This window comes from Coregonus clupeaformis, chromosome 12 (assembly GCF_020615455.1).
Source record: "Coregonus clupeaformis isolate EN_2021a chromosome 12, ASM2061545v1, whole genome shotgun sequence".
NCBI lineage: Eukaryota > Metazoa > Chordata > Actinopteri > Salmoniformes > Salmonidae > Coregonus > Coregonus clupeaformis.
Genome location: NC_059203.1, coordinates 60,021,743 through 60,041,924, shown reverse-complemented (window position 1 = coordinate 60,041,924; position 20,182 = coordinate 60,021,743). Strand labels below are relative to the sequence as shown.

General features: G+C 44.3%; 1 protein-coding gene across 1 annotated transcript in view; it reads left to right on the top strand.

Moving 5' to 3' along the window:
* LOC121578319 (zinc finger protein GLI1-like) overlaps positions 1 to 20,182 on the top strand; it is a 122,910-nt gene that overhangs the window by 66,306 nt on the left and 36,422 nt on the right. The window contains exon 2 of the mRNA XM_041892619.1: positions 14,262 to 14,402. Coding sequence (XP_041748553.1) covers positions 14,332 to 14,402 — 71 coding nt within the window. The 5' untranslated portion in view covers positions 14,262 to 14,331. The remainder of the gene's footprint in view (positions 1 to 14,261; positions 14,403 to 20,182) is intronic.

Genomic DNA, 20,182 nt, shown 5'->3' with positions numbered 1-20,182 from the left:
GTGGGCTATACTCGGCCTTGTCTCAGGATTGTAAGTTGGTGGTTGGGGATATCCCTCTAGTGGTGCGGGGGCTGTGCTTTGGCGGAGTGGGTGGGGTTATATCCTTCCTGTTTGGCCCTGTCCGGGGTTTCTTCGGATGGGGCCACAGTGTCTCCGGACCGCTCCTGTCTCAGCCTCCAGTATTTATGCTGCAGTAGTTTATGTGTCGGGGGGCTGGGGTTAGTTGGTTATACCTGGAGTACTTCTCCTGTCTTATCCAGTGTCCTGTGTGAATTTAAGTATGCTCTCTCTAATTCTCTCGTTCTCTCTTTCTCTCTGAGAACCTGAGCCCTAGGACCATACGTCAGGACTACCGGGCATGATGACACCTTGCTGTCCCCAGTCCGCCTGGCCTTGCTGCTATTCCAGTTTCAACTGTTCTGCCTGCGGTTATGGAACCCCTACCTGTCCCAGACCTGCTGTTTTCAACTCTTAATGATCGGCTATGAAAAGCCAACTGAGATTTATTCCTGATTATTATTTGACCATGCTTGTCACTTATGAACATTTTTGAACATCTTGGCATGGTTCTGTTATAATCTCCACCCGGCACAGCCAGAAGAGGACTGGCCACCCCTCATAGCCTGGTTCCTCTCTAGGTTTCTTCCTAGGCTTTCGCCTTTCTAGGGAGTTTTTCCTAGCCACCGTGCTTCTACACCTGCATTACTAGCTGTTTGGGGTTTTAGGCTGGGTTTCTGTACAGCACTTCGAGATATTAGCTGATGTAAGAAGGGCTATATAAAATAAAATTGATTGATAAAATTGATTGATATCTCCTGGCTGCCAAGTAGGCGGAGTATGTCTTTTCAGACAAATTAAATGGTTCAAAATGGGAACACTTTGCTTACCCGGTGTGCAGGGCTTCTGAATCAAGTGCACCTACCGCCAACAGCGCAACACAATAAAAAAAAAAGGAGCTCACGCCTTTATCGTTGGCTTTTCTACAGCAATGTTTGGTGATCGACTAGGAATGCCTTGAAGATCGACCGGTTGGCGACCACAGATCTAACCTATAGTTTATCATATGATTAAGGCTTCATTTATTAGATTTTTTTTTTTTTACTTTGGTTACCTTAAACAATTGCGTTATTGGTATTTTCAACCACCGTCTTGTTTTTAATTTTTTGTTTAAAGTTTTATTAAGTTTTCTTGTTTTTCAATCAACAAACAAAACACATTCCACATTCACAGATGTGGCAAAGAGACCACTACTAAAGGACACCAATAATAAGAAGATACCTGCTTGGGCCAAGAAACACGAGCAATGTACATTAGACCAGTGGAAATGTGTCCTTTGGTCTGGAGTCCAAATTTGAGATTTTTGGTTCCAACCGCTGTGTCTTTGTGAGACGCGGTGTGGGTGAACGGATGATCTCCGCATGTGTAGTTCCCATCGTAAAGCATGGAGGAGGAGGTGGTATGGTGTGGGGGGTGCTTTGCTGGTGACACTGTCTGTGATCTATTTAGAATTGAAGGCACACTTAACCAACATGGCTACCACAGCATTCTGCAGTGATACGGCATCCCATCTGGTTTGGGCTTAGTGGGACAATCATTTGTTTTTTAACAGGACAATGACCCAACACACCTCCAAGCTGTGTAATGGCTATTTTACCAAGAAGGAGAGTGATGGAGTGCTGCATCAGATGACCTGGCCTCCACAATCCCCTGACCTCAACCCAATTGAGATGGTTTGGGATGAGTCGGACCGCAGAGTGAAGGAAAAGCAGCCAACAAGTGCTCAAAATATGTGGGAACTCCTTCATGACTGCATTTCAGGTGAAGCTGGTTGAGAGAATGCCAAGAGTGTGAAAAGCTGTCATCAAGGCAAAGGGTGGCTATTTGTATTCAAATATAAAATATATTTTGATTTGTTTAACACATTTTTGGTTACTACATGATTCCATCTGTGTTATTTCATAGTTTTGATGTCTTCACTATTATTCTACAATGTAGAAAATAGTAAAAATAAAGAAAAACCCTTGAATGAGTAGGTGTGTCCAAACCTTTGACTGGTACTGTAGGTTCCACTTTCAGAGGTACATCTTTTACAATCAGAAGAAATGTCTGTATTCATTCTATGGAGTCTCACTGGGGTGTAATACAATTTGTAAACCACAGTTTTCTTGAGTTGTCATGATGGATAAATGGCAGTTGGTGTTTGAAACATTTTGAATTATAGAACATTATATGTTCTTCCTCTAGGGCATTGAACCTTTTTCTGAAAAGGGTTCTTAATTTTTGACCGAAGAACCAAAAGGTTCTATATAGAACCCCAATTAACCTTTTTTTCTAAGAGTGTATATTATCAACTTTTATATTTCTTGTCTGGAGCCCGTAGAAGAGTGTATACCAGTAGACAGAGGCTAGGACCAGCCAATGCTGTAGTGCAGACAGCCTCAGTATTACATCAGGCCTTGGTAGTGTGTGTGTGTGTGTGTGTGGTGGGGGGGTTACTTTCTCCTCTTCCTTCATAACGGACACTTTTCATCGCACACACACACACACACGCACACACACACACACACACACACACACACACACACACACACACACACACACACACACACACACACACACACACACACACACACACACACACACACACACACACACACACACACACACTCAGCTAGAGCCCCAGTACAAGCCAAGACATGGAGTCACACTGCTGCCAAGCCCCAAACATCAGCTCAGTGAGCTCCTAGCAATTTACAAGCTAATACACCTCTGGATGCTCAGATGCTCTCTGTCTCTTTCTTTCTTTTTAGGGTGGCAGGTAGCCTAGCGGTTAGAGATGTTTTAATTTGCTCCAGGGGTGCCATACTACTATGTGGTCCTCTGTAGCTCAATTGGTAGAGCATGGCGCTTGTAACGCCAGGGTAGTGGGTTCGATCCCCGGGACCACCCATACGTAAAAATGTATGCACACATGACTGTAAGTCGCTTTGGATAAAAGCGTCTGCTAAATGGCTTACTATTATATATTATGGCTGACCCTGTAAAACAACACATTTCACTGCACCTATCCGGTGTATGTGACAATACATCTTTATACATTTATTTTTCTCTTGCTCACTCTCTCTGTAAATTAGTTATGAACTGGGGCAGCGGTTCCCAAACTCTTTCATTCGGGGCCCCCCTTCCAGCATTGGGGAACATCCCGTGCCCCCACCCCCCTCCGTGCGCGACACATCTATTTCTATGGGCACAAGCACTGTTCATGACACAAACTGTTCCCACCCCTCTTGTTGGTGAAGAGAATTTAGCAGGTTGAAAGCTTATTTCCTGCAATTCTACACATTTTGTCATGGGGTGCAAAGAAAATGTAGAAGTTTTAAATAAAATTTTTGTGCAATTCTACACATTTTGCCATGTCTAATGTGTATTCATGTGATATTTGAGTGACTAAAAAATTACAATATCTATGGGCCCAAATTTTTGTTTTGTTTTTATAAATAACTCGAAGCTATGCAATGACTAACATGACAAGAGGAAGTGATGATGCACTACCCAATTTCAAAATTGCACTTTGTGAATTCTGCTATTACAACTTTCAAGAGTACGTTTAAATCCAGACCCCCGCGCCCCCCTGCCGACCCCTCGCGCACCCCACAGTTTGGGAACCACTGCACTGGGGGACCACACATTGTGGTGAGGAGGGAGGCGTGCGAATTGCGGCTCACGAGTGTGTGTGTGCGTGTGTGTCAGTCTTTAATTTGTATGTTCAGGATGTTTGTGAGCTTTGTTAAAGTGAATGGAATGAGGGAAAGACGATGGTAAAGGAGAAAGTGAAAGAGAACTGTCAGGGATCTACTTCTGTCTCTATTATTACGTCTGAACAGTGTTACCTGATCACGATAGACATTCATGTTATTTTGATTTATGTTCAATATTAAGGAGTACCCATTCCCTTGGCAAAATTATCAAAATGTTTGTGGAATGAAGCAAGCATGAACACTGCTCAAGCTGGACTTTCTTTAGTAATAGGCCTACTAATTCCATACAATTCCCTTTTGTTTTGACTAAGAGTGTGTAGTTGTTCAGACGAGAGAGGGGCGTACGGTAGGGAGAGAGTAGTAAAATGACATGAGCCCCTGTGAATGTGTTGGTGACATAACATAATGAGACACACGTACGCACACGCACACGCATGCACACACACATGCACACACACGCACACACACACTCTCCACTGTCTGTCTGTGAACGGATGAAGACAAGTCTTAACATGTGCATTCAGCTGCTAGTTCAGATACAAGGCAATCACACAGACACATAGGCAGACTGCTGCAGGAAGAGAAGGCGTCCTTGCCGATGCTTCTCAAGGACAACATCGTTTGAAGTAGAATTTTTTTGCAAAAATAAAACGTATTTCAAGTTGCTGATAAAGGGCCCCTAGGTTATAACTACGAAAACGTTGGGCCCTGCCTGAACATAGGCAGTAAGGAACAGGAATGATGGTGTCTGTCTGTCTGAGATATCAGGAAGTCTCTCATGTCCGCCATTCTGTCATCATAAACCAAAGGTCTGGGTCGACGTCCATCATGGTTTCTCCCACAGTCTGCCCTCCACACTCGCACACACTCGCACACCCACACAGGGTGTGTATTTCCGCTGTGTCCACCCCCATACCCCTGAAATCCCTCTTCCTCTCTCTCTCGTCCAGAGGTTTCTAACAGCTGCCTAATATTCCGCTGTTATAGCTAACTCTACTCTGGGCTCTAGTTATAAAAGTGGAAACAGACAGGCTAAAAATACCCTCCTGGCTCCAAACTCCCCTGCTCTGGCCACCCAGGACCAACCGTTATGATTCTTATTTCTCTTGTAATCACTGTGGTGAACTATAAACTGAACACATTATTATTTGGTTTGGTTTCTCTAGTACTCCCTGCTTAAAGGGCAAGCTCTGTGTATGTGTGTGCATTGTGCACGTGTGTGTGAGTATTGTATGCTGAGGCTTTGACGAGTATTGTACATACCTCAAAGTGACAGTACTGACCTGGGTATGGCAAGGAGAACAGAGAAGGAAAGAGCGAGTGAGAACAGCAAAAGAGAGAGAGAGAGAGACACACAGAGAAGAAGAGAGAGAGGCTCTCAGTGATGTTCAGAAGCGGTGGTAAAGTTGAGGAGGAGTGCTTTTGGGGGGAATAACGATGACGACGTCCTTTTTTTCTCTTTTGGGGTTTTGGTTGTTTATACGTTGGTGCTGTTCCCTCAGAGAGCTGCAGCTGGTTCACAGCTGTGAATCAATCTACTACTACACACACTCCTCCTCATCTGCTCTATCCATCCATCCATCCAACCCTCCCTCCCTCCCCCCTTCTCCCCTACCCTATTTCCTCTCCCTCGCCTCCTTAAATGGAGTTCAAAGAGTGTAGTGAGGGAGGAGAGGGTGGAGGTTAGGAAAGTGGAGAAAGAGAGGGTAGAGGTTAGGAGAGTGTAGTGAGGGAGGAGAGGGTGGAGGTTAGGAAAGTGGAGAAAGAGAGGGTAGAGGTTAGGAGAGTGTAGTGAGGGAGGAGAGGGTGGAGGTTAGGAGTGTGTAGTGAGGGAGGAGAGGGCGGCAGGAAGCCACCGGTATGTGCAGGATGGTGGGTGGCCTGAAAAGAGGGAGGGAGGGAGGGAGGGAGGGAGGGAGGGAGGGAGGGAGGGAGGGGAAAAGAGAGGGAATGCAGTGGGAGTGAGTAAAGGAGGGAGAGAGGGGAAATTGAGAAGGTAGAAATTGAAAAAAGGACGGAAAGGAAAACCTCCACAAAATGTTTAGTCACAACGGCTACTACTGTACTACTGCTAGTGCAGTCTCCCTCTCTCTCTCTCTCTAGTGAATGCTACTGTGTTCATCGATGAACAAGCATGAGGTATATGCTTCTAGCAGGTGGCAGGAGGGACAGGTGTGTGTTGCGGTGTGTGTGTGTGTGTTTTAAAGGTGTTGAGCAGCATGTGATCTGTCATCAGTCACTCAGTCTCTGTAGCAACAAGGGCTCAACGTTTCAGTCTGACAGTTATGCAGAACACAGCATGGGAAAACCAGCAGCCTACCAGCCTAGCAGAGTTAACAGTAGTCCTAACACACACACACACACATATGTATGCACTCTCTCTCTCTCACTCACTCACTAACTCACTCAGAAAAATAGTTTACATGGATACAGTCATATACTGTATATGCCCTTTTAGCGAACACTTTTCTCCAATATTATTTACAGTACAGTGAGTGCATAAATGTTTTTGTATGTGTATTAGTGATACACGGGTTGACTCCTAACCCGCAGTCCCCGCGGTTATATCCTTAGGGTGGGCTGGTTTAGGGTCATGAAATGGGCAGGTGGTTGGTGGGCAGGTTAAATAAAGAGAAAACAATGCAATCAAAAATCCATAAATGTATCACTCTTGTGCAATTGATATCTATAGGCTACATTGAGGTTTTTCTTTCAAAATGTGTACCTGCCATTTGTGCGTAAGCCTAAGCTTTAGGGCCTAACTGTACGCGCACCAAATACACGCCAATTGCCAAATGCCTTTTGCGGACTTGGGCAGAAAAGGTTACAGTCGAACCACTGAGGCAAAAAGCACAATGTCGGAGTTGAATTCAATGAGGACAATGACGGAGTTGTCAAGAGTTGAATTCAATAAGCGCAAAACTGCGAAATGGAGAGTTGAAAATAAAGTGAAGGGAGGGCCAGAAAAGTAATGTTTGGGAAAGATTTGGTGAAGTGGTAAAAGAGGATGCTAGCAGTGCTATGTATTGGGGGATGATTGTGAGGCGCTATACAAATTCGAGAGTCACAAGACGGGGACTTCAAATATGGCACATCAAGGGAAATGTAGCCTACTGTTCAGATGGGTTAAATGGAAAAGGAACTGAAATCTGGGCACTGACAGTAGGTCTATAACCTCTCACATAATATAATATAATATTAAGTCCTGCAGAATTAAGCATTTCTTGCAGTAAAATTATACACCAAATGTACATTTTGACACTGGAACAGGAGTGGAGAAATATGAAATATTTATTTCAGCATCTTAAGAGAATGTGAATGTGCGGATAGGGAGCGTCTGTAAAGGTGCTATCTTTATCAGCATCATAAAAGCTGATAGTATTTCAACCACAAAAAATATGCATCCAAGCTGAACTGAAATCTTATCAGAAACATGTTGGGTCGTTTTCACTGCTTTTAATTTCCTTAATACCGCTCAAACTGATGTCATTTGGAAATATCACATGAACATTTTTCACGTTTTTTGGGGGGGGTTATTGCATTTTCTCTCTGGTCACGCACCCCCTGTCAAAAAACATTCCGCCATCTCTGACTGTACTGCGCATTTTCTATCAGCCTATTTGCAGTTTATGGTCAGAGATTTTCACTTTATCACATAACAGTATGCAGGAACAGTTATGGCAATGTATGACATACACTGATTATACAAAACATTAAGAACACCTGCTCTTTGCATGACATAGACTGACCAGGTGAATCCAGGTGAAAGCTATGACCCATTATTGACATCACTTGTTAAATCTACCTCAATCAGTGTAGATGAAGGGGGGAGACAGGTTAAAGAATGATTTTTAAGCCTTGAGACAATTGAGACATGGATTGTGTATGTGTGCCACTCAGAGGATGAATGGACAAGACAAAAGATTGAAGTGCCTTTGAATGGGGTACGGTAGTAGGTGCCAGGCGCACCAGTTTGTGTCAAGAACTGCAACGCTGCTGGGTTTTCCACGATCTACAGTTTCCCTTGTGTATCAACTCAATATTATGAAGGTGTTCCTAATGTTTGTTATACTGTTTGTTATACTCAGTGTATAGTCGGGCGGTTATTAGCAATTGCAGGCGGGTGCGGGTGAACAAAGAGCTGACCCGTGCATCACTAACGTGTATCTAATCCTGCAGGAATTGAACCCACGACCTTGGCGTGGCTAGCGCCACACTCTTACCAACTGAGTCACACAGGACCACACAGATAGACATACAGGCATGAGCTTAAATAGGTGGAATACTTGGACAGGGAGAATCTCATAGATTTGTACAGTAATAGCCTAATGTTTCTACTTTTCTTGCCAATGGGTCCAACTCCAACTGTAGTATTGATATGAATCATACATAGTGAATATACTAGCTACAACGCTTCCTCTTGGAGAAAAAAGGTTTAGAATTTTTACACCAGTAAATTGTTCACTGTGTTGTTTGAGGCTGGCTTGTCCAGCAGGGCATTTAAAAAAATAAATATATATATATATATATATATATTATATTGTTAATGTAGTCCCGTGGGTGGACTGTCTGGCAGGGCGTATACAGTATGATACAATGGCATCTCCACACTGGCCTTTAGTCCTGTAAATACTCACTGATTGGCCCCCATTACCCCAGCTGACAGGAATTCAGAGAGGGAGTGGCCAGGGGGAGGAGGGAGAGAAGAGAGAGGGGTGGGGGGTTGATGGGGAAGGGGGGCAAGAGGGGAGAGGAGGAGGGTATACATTTAAAAACAAAGTTTCCCACTGAAGGAAAAGAACAGGATTGAAAAAGTGGGGGAGCAAGAAGAGAGAGCGAGAAAGAGAGATATTGAAAGAAAAAGAGAGACAGAAAGCCTGACATCTCTCTCTCTCTCTCCCTCCCTCCCTCTCTGGCCTTAACACAACAGAATCCCCCACAAGTGCAGCCACATCAGGAACGGCTGGCTACATTATAGCTCCCATTATCGTCTCCCAAGTCATAACAGCCTGAGAACACCCACCTCGACTGCTGCTCCGCTCAGAGGCTCAGGGCTCCACTCAGAGGCTCAGCGCTCAGCCCAGAGAGGGAGGGAGGGAGGGAGGGGAGGAGGAAGGGAGGGAGGGGAGGAGGCAGGGGTCGGGGGAGAGGTCTCAAGAGCAGGAATGAGCCGAGAGACTGTGGGGAAGAGGCAGAGAGATGTAAAGAGCGAGGGAGGGAGAGAGGAAGAGAGAGAGACAAAAAGATTGATGGGGAAAAAAGGGAGAGAAAGAGAAGGAGGGGAACTAAATACTTTCAGATGACTGTTTATCTTCCTTAATTCATTCCAGAGATAGTTTTACGCAGGATGTACATCTGCCCATCTGACTGCGGCACAGATATATACATTGGTTATCACTTTGTAAATAAGTGTCTTTACCACTTTCATGTGGGATTGCAAATGTACATCTTGTTAACGTAGGTCTTATTTGCAACACAAAAATAAGATTCAATTCAATTCACACATTTTCTCCCAAAGAGGAATTAAATGTAACAGAGGAATGGGCCGAAAAGGATTTGGAGCTAATGTGGGATTGTCCCCCCAAAAATGATCACGTAGACACATTTCTCCCAAATAGGAATGAGAGAGACTAACTTACTCACTTTAGCCTCTTCATTCCTGGAGCAACATAGGGCCTGAATAAGACAGAGGAATGGGCTATAAGGCTGTTTTAACATGGGACTTGTGTGAGAGGTAGTTTAGTATTACCTGGGCAGCGAGGTGGTCAGATAGAGTAGGGCTGTATTATATCTGGGTAGTTCTTTGTGTGGCAAAGTCACTGACCTGTGCAAACTAAACTACGCTGCTAGCTAGCTCTCTGTCTGCTCTGGGGACCTTTCAGAGGGGCGGAGCAGCTATGGGAATATAGGACACACAGTCACACATGCGCATGCCCGCACACACAAACAGACGCACACACACCTTGGTAATATTAATGTCATTAAGTCATAGTAATTGTACCAAAGTTGTTGTTGATTTTCCTGCTAAGTTTTTAACCACAGTGGTGGCTGTCTGTGGTGGGAGTGTGTGTGGCCAGGTTTTGTGGTGAGGTAGGTACAGGTAGAAGATGTAGAATACGCTAAAGGGTTTGACAGATCCTCCTGTGGTGGCTCTTGTGGTGGTTTAGCATCAGGTTGTGACTGTGGGTTGGGTGCTAGGGGCTGTCTGGGGCAGACAGAGAGACTTCTGCTGTGGTGGTTTGGTATCAGGCTTTGCTTTGGGTCTCTGGGCTTGGGGCTTAGGGCTAGGAAATGGTTTGGGGATTGGGGTTGGTGTCCGTAGGTTGGAGGCTAGGGGTTGGAGACCGGTTGGGGGCTAGTTGGTGGTTGTTTGAGTTTGGATAGAGACTGAACATCCAGGCCTGCCCTCACTGCCCAGCTCCAATACCCTCAGGGGAGAGAGAGTTGTTTGGTTAGCAGTTTGATTTATAGGATCATAACGACCACTGAACAATACAGGACATGGGGGGCGTAACATAACCCCAAGGGTCAACCACTGTTACAATAATATCTTGCTTGACTGTCCTATTGTACGTACTGAACCGACAACCCCCCCCCCCACACACATATCAAGCTACAGTGCCTTGCAAAAGTATTCATCCCCCTTGGCGTTTTTCCTATTTTGTTGCATTACAACCTGTAATTTAAATGGATTTTTATTGGGATTTCAAGTAATGGACATACACAAAATAGTCCAAATTGGTGAAGTGAAATGAAATTCATGTCTCAAATCTCTGGAAGACTGAAACAGGTTTCCCTCAAGAATTTCCCTGTATTTAGCGCCATCCATCATTCCTTCAATTCTGACCAGTTTCCTAGTCCCTGCCGATGAAAAACATCCCCACAGCATGATGCTGCCACCACCATGCTTCACTGTGGGGATGGTGTTCTCGGGCTGATGAGAGGTGTTTGGTTTGCGCCAGACATAGCGTTTTCCTTGATTGCCAAAAAGCTCAATTTTAGTCTCATCTGACCAGAGTACCTTCTTCCATATGTTTGGGGAGTCTCCCACATGCCTTTTGGCGAATACCAAACGTGTTTGCTTATTTTTTTCTTTAAGCAATGGCTTTTTTCTGGCCACTCTTCCGTAAAGCCCAGCTCTGTGGAGTGTACGGCTTAAAGTGGTCCTATGGACAGATACTCCAATCTCCGCTGTGGAGCTTTGCAGCTCCTTCAGGGTTATCTTTGGTCTCTTTGTTGCCTCTCTGATTGATGCCCTCCTTGCCTGGTCCGTGAGTTTTGGTGGGCGGCCCTTTCTTGGCAGGTTTGTTGTGGTTCCATTTTCTTTCCATTGTTTAATAATGGATTTAATGGTGCTCCGTGGTATGTTCAAAGTTTCAGATTTTTTTTTATAACCCAACCCTGATCTGTACTTCTCCACAACTTTGTCCCTGACCTGTTTGGAGAGCTCCTTGGTCTTCATGGTGACGCTTGCTTGGTGGTGCCCCTTGCTTAGTGGGGTTGCAGACTCAGAACAGGTGTATATATACTGAGATCATGTCACAGATCATGTGACACTTAGATTGCACACAGGTGGACTTTATTTAACTAATTATGTGACTTCTGAAGGTAATTGGTTGCACCAGATCTTATTTAGGGGTTTCATAGCAAAGAGGGTGAATACATACGCACGCACCAAAGTTCGTTTTTTTCATTTCACTTCACCAATTTGGACTATTTTGTGTATGTCCATTACATGATATCCAAATAAAAATCCATTTAAATTACAGGTTGTAATGCAACAAAATAGGAAAAACGCCAAGGGGGATGAATACTTTTGCAAGGCACTGTAGCTTATCGGAGATAGACATAATAAGAAGAAAGAAAACAAACAAATCATGACAAGAACATGGTTTGGCTAATAGAGTCCGTCAATCAGGCGTGTGAGTGAGTAATGAGTAATAAGTGAGTTGTGAGTGTCAGTTGGTGTATGTCTGTGTGATGTGGGGCTGAAGCTACTGACCCGGAAGCTTGGCTGTCTCACTCCTCCCAGTCTTTTGGGAGGGAGAGTGGACAATGAGCCTGTCGTAGCAGATGTAAGCAATGTCCCCACGCTCTCTGGCAGCTTTCATGACTGGGATAAGTTATTTCCGCCTCTGGCGCACATCTTCCGAGTAGTCCTTGTTGAGGAAGATGTTGGTTCCTCTCAAGTTCTTGGCTTTCTCCAGAACAGCCATCTTGTCCTTAAACCTCTGGAACTTGACCACTATCGGCCTGGGTCTGTCACTTGGGCTGGTTACAGGTTTTCCAGACCTGTGGGCGTGCTCCACCTCAATCTTCTTATGATCCATCTGCCGCTTTTCAGTGATAATTTTTCTTAATTTCTCCTCAGACTCGGTCAAGTTCTCATGTGAAGACTCTGGTATGCTATCCACAACAATGTTATTCCTCCTGGATTGTCCCTCTAGATAGTGTGTTTTCCCAGTCATTGTTAATAATGATTCACAGACAGTGCTGATGTCCTCTCACGTGGACTTTCAGTTTGTTGTCATCTTGCTGCAAGTCTCTTTCAGGACATCCACCTCTCCCTGGGAGAACTGCAAACTGTTCTTAAGGTCTTGGACCTCTGTGGTCAGATCGTCCATTATTTTGTTAATTGAGTCCATCAGTATTTGGACAAAGCTCTTGAAGCTATTTTAAGAGAGGGAGAGGGTGAAGGAGGGAAGAGAGAGAGAGAGAGAGAGAGAGAGAGAGAGAGGAGGGAGATAGGAGGGAGAAAGAGAGAGAGAGAGGGAGGGAAAGAGAGGAGGGGAGAGAGGGGAGAGAGGGGGAGAGGGTGGAGGGTGTGAAAGAAGGAGGGAGAGAGAAGAGGCAATAGAGAGAAAGAGACAGAGGGAGGCAAAGGGAAGAAGAGAGAGGGAGGGAGGGAGAGAGAGAGAGAAGAGAGAGACGGGGAGAGGGGGATTAGAGAAGAGAGAGAGCGAGAGAGAGAGACATGGCTGTTTGTCTATCTGTCTGTGAGTCTCATATTTTCCCAATGACGAATGTATTGACATAAGCATCAATTGGTTGACACATCTTTTCTCATTAAATGCAATATATTGACATAAGCCTCAATCCTGTGACATTAATATTTTCCCATTTAATGCAATGTATTGACATACGCATCAATTGGTTGATGCTCATCTTTTTACATGGACTGCAATTTATTGACATAAGCATCAATTGGTTGACACTCATCCTTTCCCATTGACTGAAAATCTATTGATAATAAGCTTCAACCCTGTGACACTCATCCTTTCCCATTGAATGCAATGTATTGATATAAGTGTCAATTGGTTGATGCTCATCTTTTCCCATTGGCACCGCAAAGCTTGCTGGGAGCATGGCCAGTTGACATCAGCGTCAATCAGTTGATGCCTAACATTTTGCAAAAACGTAATAGGATGAAGTTTTGAGGCTGATAATGGGCTGTCTTGTGATGGATGGCAGTTCCTCATGTCATGAAGTTCTCTGTTGGCTGACTGTGTTTGATGTCTTCTCAGTGTGTACAGTGATATGTTGTACTAATTGCTGTGCTAAGTGCCTACCAGAGCCTACAGCAGTAATAGTAATAGTACCTGGAGTGATGTGGGTGCTTGTAATGAGCAGGTGCTCACTAGCTTTCTGAGGCTAATTGCCCACATACAATTATACACACACACACACACACACACACACACACACACACACACACACACACACACACACACACACACACACACACACACACACACACACACACACACACACACACACACACACACACACACACACACACACCCACACACACAGTGCCCAAAACATGCCTGTTGATCTCTTGATTCTGGTAAGGCTCCATTGTGGCATGCCTCTTCAGTTTGGGGACACAGAGACAGTCCATTGGCTCTGTATACTGCAGGATGTCTCTTTTGGCCTGTGTCTTCAGTTTGGGGACAGACAGAGAGAGATTGGCAGTGTGTAGAGAGCTTAATGCAGTAAATCATTGTTTGTGTCCCTAAAGCCAGGCTAATCGCTCATAGCCTGTCCAAGCATATCAACAGCAGGATCACATGACTTCAGTACCACACGGACACTTTGGGTGGCATCAGAAAGGCTCATTTAGACACACTGTCCCTCGTGTACAGGCAAGACAAGTATGTTTGTGATTCAGCATGTGTCTACAAGAGAGTGTGTCTATGACAGGGTGGTTGTGAATAAAAAGTCCAATGGTGTGTGTGTTTGTGTGTGTGTGTGTGCATGCATGCATATTTCAGTTCAGCATGTGTTTGCCAGAACATTGCTATTGCTAGCCTAAGACACATTTCAACACCTCTCCAAGTCTTTAGATGGGATCCTAGCGGTGGTTCAAATTCTAGGTTCTAAGTTCTTATTTTGGTTTTCTAACATTGTGTTTCCTAACGGTTTTCTTAACAGTGGTTCTAAGTTCTAAACGTTTCTATTGTGTTTGTGTCTCCTAAAAGGTTCTCGTTGTCTTTCCCTCAGGGCGTAAGGCTGCTGGCTGGCTGTCCTGTCCCGTCACAGAACAGAGCGCTGAGGAGTGGACAGAGCCCCGATGCCAGTGGACATGCAGTCACATCAGGGGCTGTATCATTATGAGTCTACACCCAACCAGCCATCCAGAGGGTACGATTTTTCTTTGTGACCAACTTTTTATTTTGGTGTGTATACATAACAGAAAAAATATACATAAACAGAAAATTGAAAGACAGTAGAAAATAAGAACAAGCATACAAGACAATACGGCAAATAAAAACCAAAAGATAATCAATTAAGAAGTCAATAATTGTCTTGTATGCAACACAACAACAACATCTCCCCCTCCTTGTCCTCAGTCTAACCAGTCTAACCTAAGACTATCAACATTTTTCTACCATAATCCCTGTACTGAGAATCAAATCTGGTGCACTGGCCAGCTATTTACTGTGATATTATGTTAAATGTAACATTTATCACACAAGAGACTGTAAAGACACTAACAAACAGACATGCATGAATGATTGACTTTCGTCCCTCCATACCCACTGTATAACAATCTGACGACTCATCTAGTCCAGAGGCTCAAATCTCTTTATTCTACTCACAGACAGACAGCATTCTCAGAGTAGCTAAAAGCCTAAAAGGCCAGGTACTGCTGCAATTGTTGTGGAGATACTTAGCTGAGCTCAGCCCCTCTCTCCTCGCCCTCCTTGCCCTCCCTCCCTCTCCCTCCCACTCCCTCTCGCCCAATACCCCCCAGGTTGCGAGGCCATCGGGCAAGTCAGCCTCTCTCTCTCTCTCTCTCTAAGTCTCTCTCTCTCTGACAGCTGCTAATTACAGGCCGGCCAGGCCCCGAGCTCTGCATGACTACCCTCCCTCCCTCCCACCCTACCGCCTGCCCTGCTCAGGTTACCCTGCTAGAGAGAGAGAGAGAGAGAGAGAGAGAGAGAGAGAGAGAGAGAGAGAGAGAGAGAGAGAGAGAGAGAGAGAGAGAAAGTAAGGGGGAGGGAGGGAGGGAGGGAGGGAGAGTGGAGAGAGATTAAGAGAGAGGTGAAAGATGGAGGAAGAGAGGAGGGAAGGTGGGAGGGAGAGAGAGGGGCAGAGAGAAACAGAAGGAGAAAGGTGAAATAATTGAGGGAGGGAGAGAGTGAGAGAAAAGGGAGAGAGTAAGAAGTGAGAAGGGGAGGAGAAAGAGAGAGCAGGAGTGAGAAAATGGGGACAGGGAGGCAGAGAGAAACAGAGGGAGAAACATCTGAGGGAGGTGGAGAGAGAGTGTGGGGGGGGGGTAAAGAACACATTGAAATGTATGACAACATTGGAACGTTCCAGCCAGCTTCCCTAGTCTGTTCAGCTGTGAAGGGAAAACCCCATCTGGGTAGCTAGTAGCTAGCTCTATAACAACATTACTGTGAATTAGAGTACATCACCATCTGGTGGGGAGTGGGAAACATCACAACACCTCAGTATTTCAGATCAGGGTTTCCCAAACTCGGTCCTGGGGCCCCCCTGGGTGCGCATTTTGGTTTTTGCCCTAGGAGTACACAGCTGATTCAAATAATCAAAGCTTGATGATTAGTTGGTTATTTGAATCAGCTGTGTAGTTTGCGCTGGCAATTGAACCGCTTACAGAAATAATTAGACATGACCCAAACGTAACAGGTATCAGTATTGGTAAACATGAATATAAACTAAACTTATTTGCAGATGATCTCCTGATATACCTGACCAATATTGAAACTCAATGCCCCCCTTGCTAGCAATAGGAAAAGAAAAAGAATAACTCATTTAAGTGGACCACAAAAAATATAAAATACTTGGGATGCTTAATAAGTGACAACAAACAACAAATATTTAAGTGATAATGTCCAAGAAGCCGGTGACTGGAGAATATATTGGGTGTTGTTAGGCCCGAGACGAAGTCAAACCGTGCCAATACAGTGCCTTGCAAAATAGTCCAAATTGGTGAAGTGAAATGAAAATAAAATACTTGTTTCAAAAAATTCGAACAAATATATAACAGAAAAGTGGTGCGTGCATATGTATTCACCCCCTTTGCTATGAAGCCCCTAAATAAGATATGGTGCAACCAATTACCTTCAGAAGTCACATAATTAGTTAAATAAAGTCCACCTGTGTGTAATATAAGTGTCACATGATCTGTCACATGATCTCAGTATATATACACCTGTTCTGAAAGGCCCCAGAGTCTGCAACACCACTAAGCAAGGGGCACCACCAAGCAAGCGTCCCCATGAAGACCAAGGAGCTCTCCAAACAGGTCAGGGACAAAGTTGTGGAGAAGTACAACTCAGGGTTGGGTTATAAAAAAATATCAGAAACTTTGGACATCCCACGGAGCACCATTATATCCATTATAAAAAAATTTGAAAGAATATGGCACCACAACAAACCTGCCAAGAGAGGGCAGCCCACCAAAACCCACAGACTAAGCAAGGAGGGCATTAATCAGAAAGGCAACAAAGAGACCAAAGATAACCCCGAAGGAGCTGCAGAGCTCCACAGCGGAGATTGGAGTATCTGTCCATAGGACCACTTTAAGCCGTACACTCCACAGAGATTGGCTTTACGGAAGAGTGGCCAGAAAAAAGACATTGCTTAAAGAAAAAAATAAGCAAACACGTTTGGTGTTCGCCAAAAGGCATGTGGGAGACTCCCCAAACATATAGAAGAAGGTACTCTGGTCAGATGAGACTAAAATTGAGCTTTTTGGCCATCAAGGACAACGTTATGTCTGGCGCAAACCCAACACCTCTCATCACCCCGAGAACACCATCCCCACAGTGAAGCATGGTGGAGGCAGCATCATGCTGTGGGGATGTTTTTTATCGGCAGGGACTAGGAAACTGGTCACAATTGAAGGAATGATGGATGGCGCTAAATACAGGGAAATTCTTGAGGGAAACCTGTTTCAGTCTTCCAGAGATTTGAGACTGGGACGGAGGTTCACCTTCCAGCAGGACAATGACCCTAAGCATACTGCTAAAGCAACACTCGAGTGGTTTAAGCGGAAGCATTTAAATGTATTGGAATGGCCTAGTCAAAGCCCAGACCTCAATCCAATTGAGAATCTGTGGTATGACTTAAAGAGTGCTGTACACCAACGGAATCCATCCAACTTGAAGGAGCTGTAGCAGTTTTGCCTTGAAGAATGGGCCAAAATCCCAGTGTCTAGATGTGCCAAGCTTATAGAGACTTACCCTAAGATACTTGCAGCTGTAATTGCTGCAAAAGGTGGCTCTACAAAGTATTGACTTTGGGGGGGGTGAATAGTTATGCATGCTCAAGTGTTCAGTTTTTTTGTCTTATTTCTTGTTTGTTTCACAAGAAAAAATATTTTGCATCTTCAAAGTGGTAGGCATATTGTGTAAATCAAATGATACAAACCCCCCAAAAATCAATTTTAATTCCAGGTTGTAAGGCAACAAAATTGGAAAAATGCCAAGGGGGGTGAATACAGGAGTGAGAAAATGGGGACAGGGAGGCAGAGAGAAACAGAGGGAGAAACATCTGAGGGAGGTGGAGAGAGAGTGAGAGAAAAGCTTCATTTACTTTTACAAGATTTGAGAGAAGTAAGAGAGAGGGAGAGAGAAAGGGGGAGAGAAAGCGGGAGGGGGAATACACATTGTGGAGAAAGAATTAGAGAGCTGAAAAGGGGAACTTAGAAGGTACAGGGATGAATGAAGTCTGCTCTACAGGAGAGGAATAGAGAGAGAGAGAGAGAGAGAGAGAGAGTGTGTGTGTGTGTGTGTGTGGGGGGGTAAAGAACACATTGAAATGTATGACAACATTGGAACGTTCCAGCCAGCTTCCCTAGTCTGTTCAGCTGTGAAGGGAAAACCCCATCTGGGTAGCTAGTAGCTAGCTCTATAACAACATTACTGTGAATTAGAGTACATCATCATCTGGTGGGGAGTGGGAAACATCACAACACCTCAGTATTTCAGATCAGGGTTTCCCAAACTCGGTCCTGGGGCCCCCCTGGGTGCGCATTTTGGTTTTTGCCCTTGCAGTACACAGCTGATTCAAATAATCAAGGCTTGATGATGAGTTGGTTATTTGAATCAGCTGTCTAGTTTGCGCTGGCAATTGAACCACTTACAGAAATAATTAGACATGACCCAAACGTAACAGGTATCAGTATTGGTGAACATGAATATAAACTAAACTTATTTGCAGATGATCTCCTGATATACCTGACCAATATTGAAACTCAATGCCCCCCTTGCTAGCAATAGGAAAAGAAAAAGAATAACTAATATAAGTGGACCACAAAAAATATAAAATACTTGGGATGCTTAATAAGTGACAACAAACAACAAATATTTAAGTGATAATGTCCAAGAAGCCGGTGACTGGAGAATATATTGGGTGTTGTTAGGCCCGAGACGAAGTCAAACCGTGCCAATACAGTGCCTTGCAAAAGTATTCATCCCCCTTAGCTTTTTTCCTATTTTGTTGCTATACACCTGTAATTTAAATGGATTTTTATTTTTATTTCATGTAATGAACATAAACAAAATAGTCCAAATTGGTGAAGTGAAATGAAAAAAAATTACTTGTTTCAAAAAATGCGAAAAAATAAATAACAGAAAAGTGGTGCGTGCATATGTATTCACCCCCTTTGCTATGAAGCCCCTAAATAAGATCTGGTGCAACCAATTACCTTCAGAAGTCACATAATTAGTTAAATAAAGTCCACCTGTGTGTAATATAAGTGTCACATGATCTGTCACATGATCTCAGTATATATACACCTGTTCTGAAAGGCCCCAGAGTCTGCAACACCACTAAGCAAGGGGCACCACCAAGCAAGCGTCCCCATGAAGACCAAGGAGCTCTCCAAACAGGTCAGGGACAAAGTTGTGGAGAAGTACAACTCAGGGTTGGGTTATAAAAAAATATCAGAAACTTTGGACATCCCACGGAGCACCATTATATATTTTATAAAAAAAATTGAAAGAATATGGCACCACAACAAACCTGCCAAGAGAGGGCAGCCCACCAAAACCCACAGACCAAGCAAGGAGGGCATTAATCAGAGAGGCAACAAAGAGACCAAAGATAACCCCGAAGGAGCTGCAGAGCTCCACAGCGGAGATTGGAGTATCTGTCCATAGGACCACTTTAAGCCGTACACTCCACAGAGATGGGCTTTACGGAAGAGTGGCCAGAAAAAAGCCATTGCTTAAAGAAAAAAATAAGCAAACACGTTTGGTGTTCGCCAAAAGGCATGTGGGAGACTCCCCAAACATATAGAAGAAGGTACTCTGGTCAGATGAGACTAAAATTGAGCTTTTTGGCCATCAAGGAAAACATTATGTCTGGCGCAAACCCAACACCTCTCATCACCCCGAGAACACCATCCCCACAGTGAAGCATGGTGGAGGCAGCATCATGCTGTGGGGATGTTTTTCATCGGCAGGGACTAGGAAACTGGTCAGAATTGAAGGAATGATGGATGGCGCTAAATACAGGGAAATTCTTGAGGGAAACCTGTTTCAGTCTTCCAGAGATTTGAGACTGGGACGCAGGTTCACCTTCCAGCAGGACAATGACCCTAAGCATACTGCTAAAGCAACACTTGAGTGGTTTAAGCGGAAGCATTTAAATGTATTGGAATGGCCTAGTCAAAGCCCAGACCTCAATCCAATTGAGAATATGTGGTATGACTTAAAGAGTGCTGTACACCAACGGAATCCATCCAACTTGAAGGAGCTGTAGCAGTTTTGCCTTGAAGAATGGGCCAAAATCCCAGTGTGTAGATGTGCCAAGCTTATAGAGACTTACCCTTAGATACTTGCAGCTGTAATTGCTGCAAAAGGTGGCTCTACAAAGTATTTACTTTGGGGGTGGGGGGTGAATAGTTATGCATGCTCAAGTGTTCAGTTTTTTTGTCTTATTTCTTG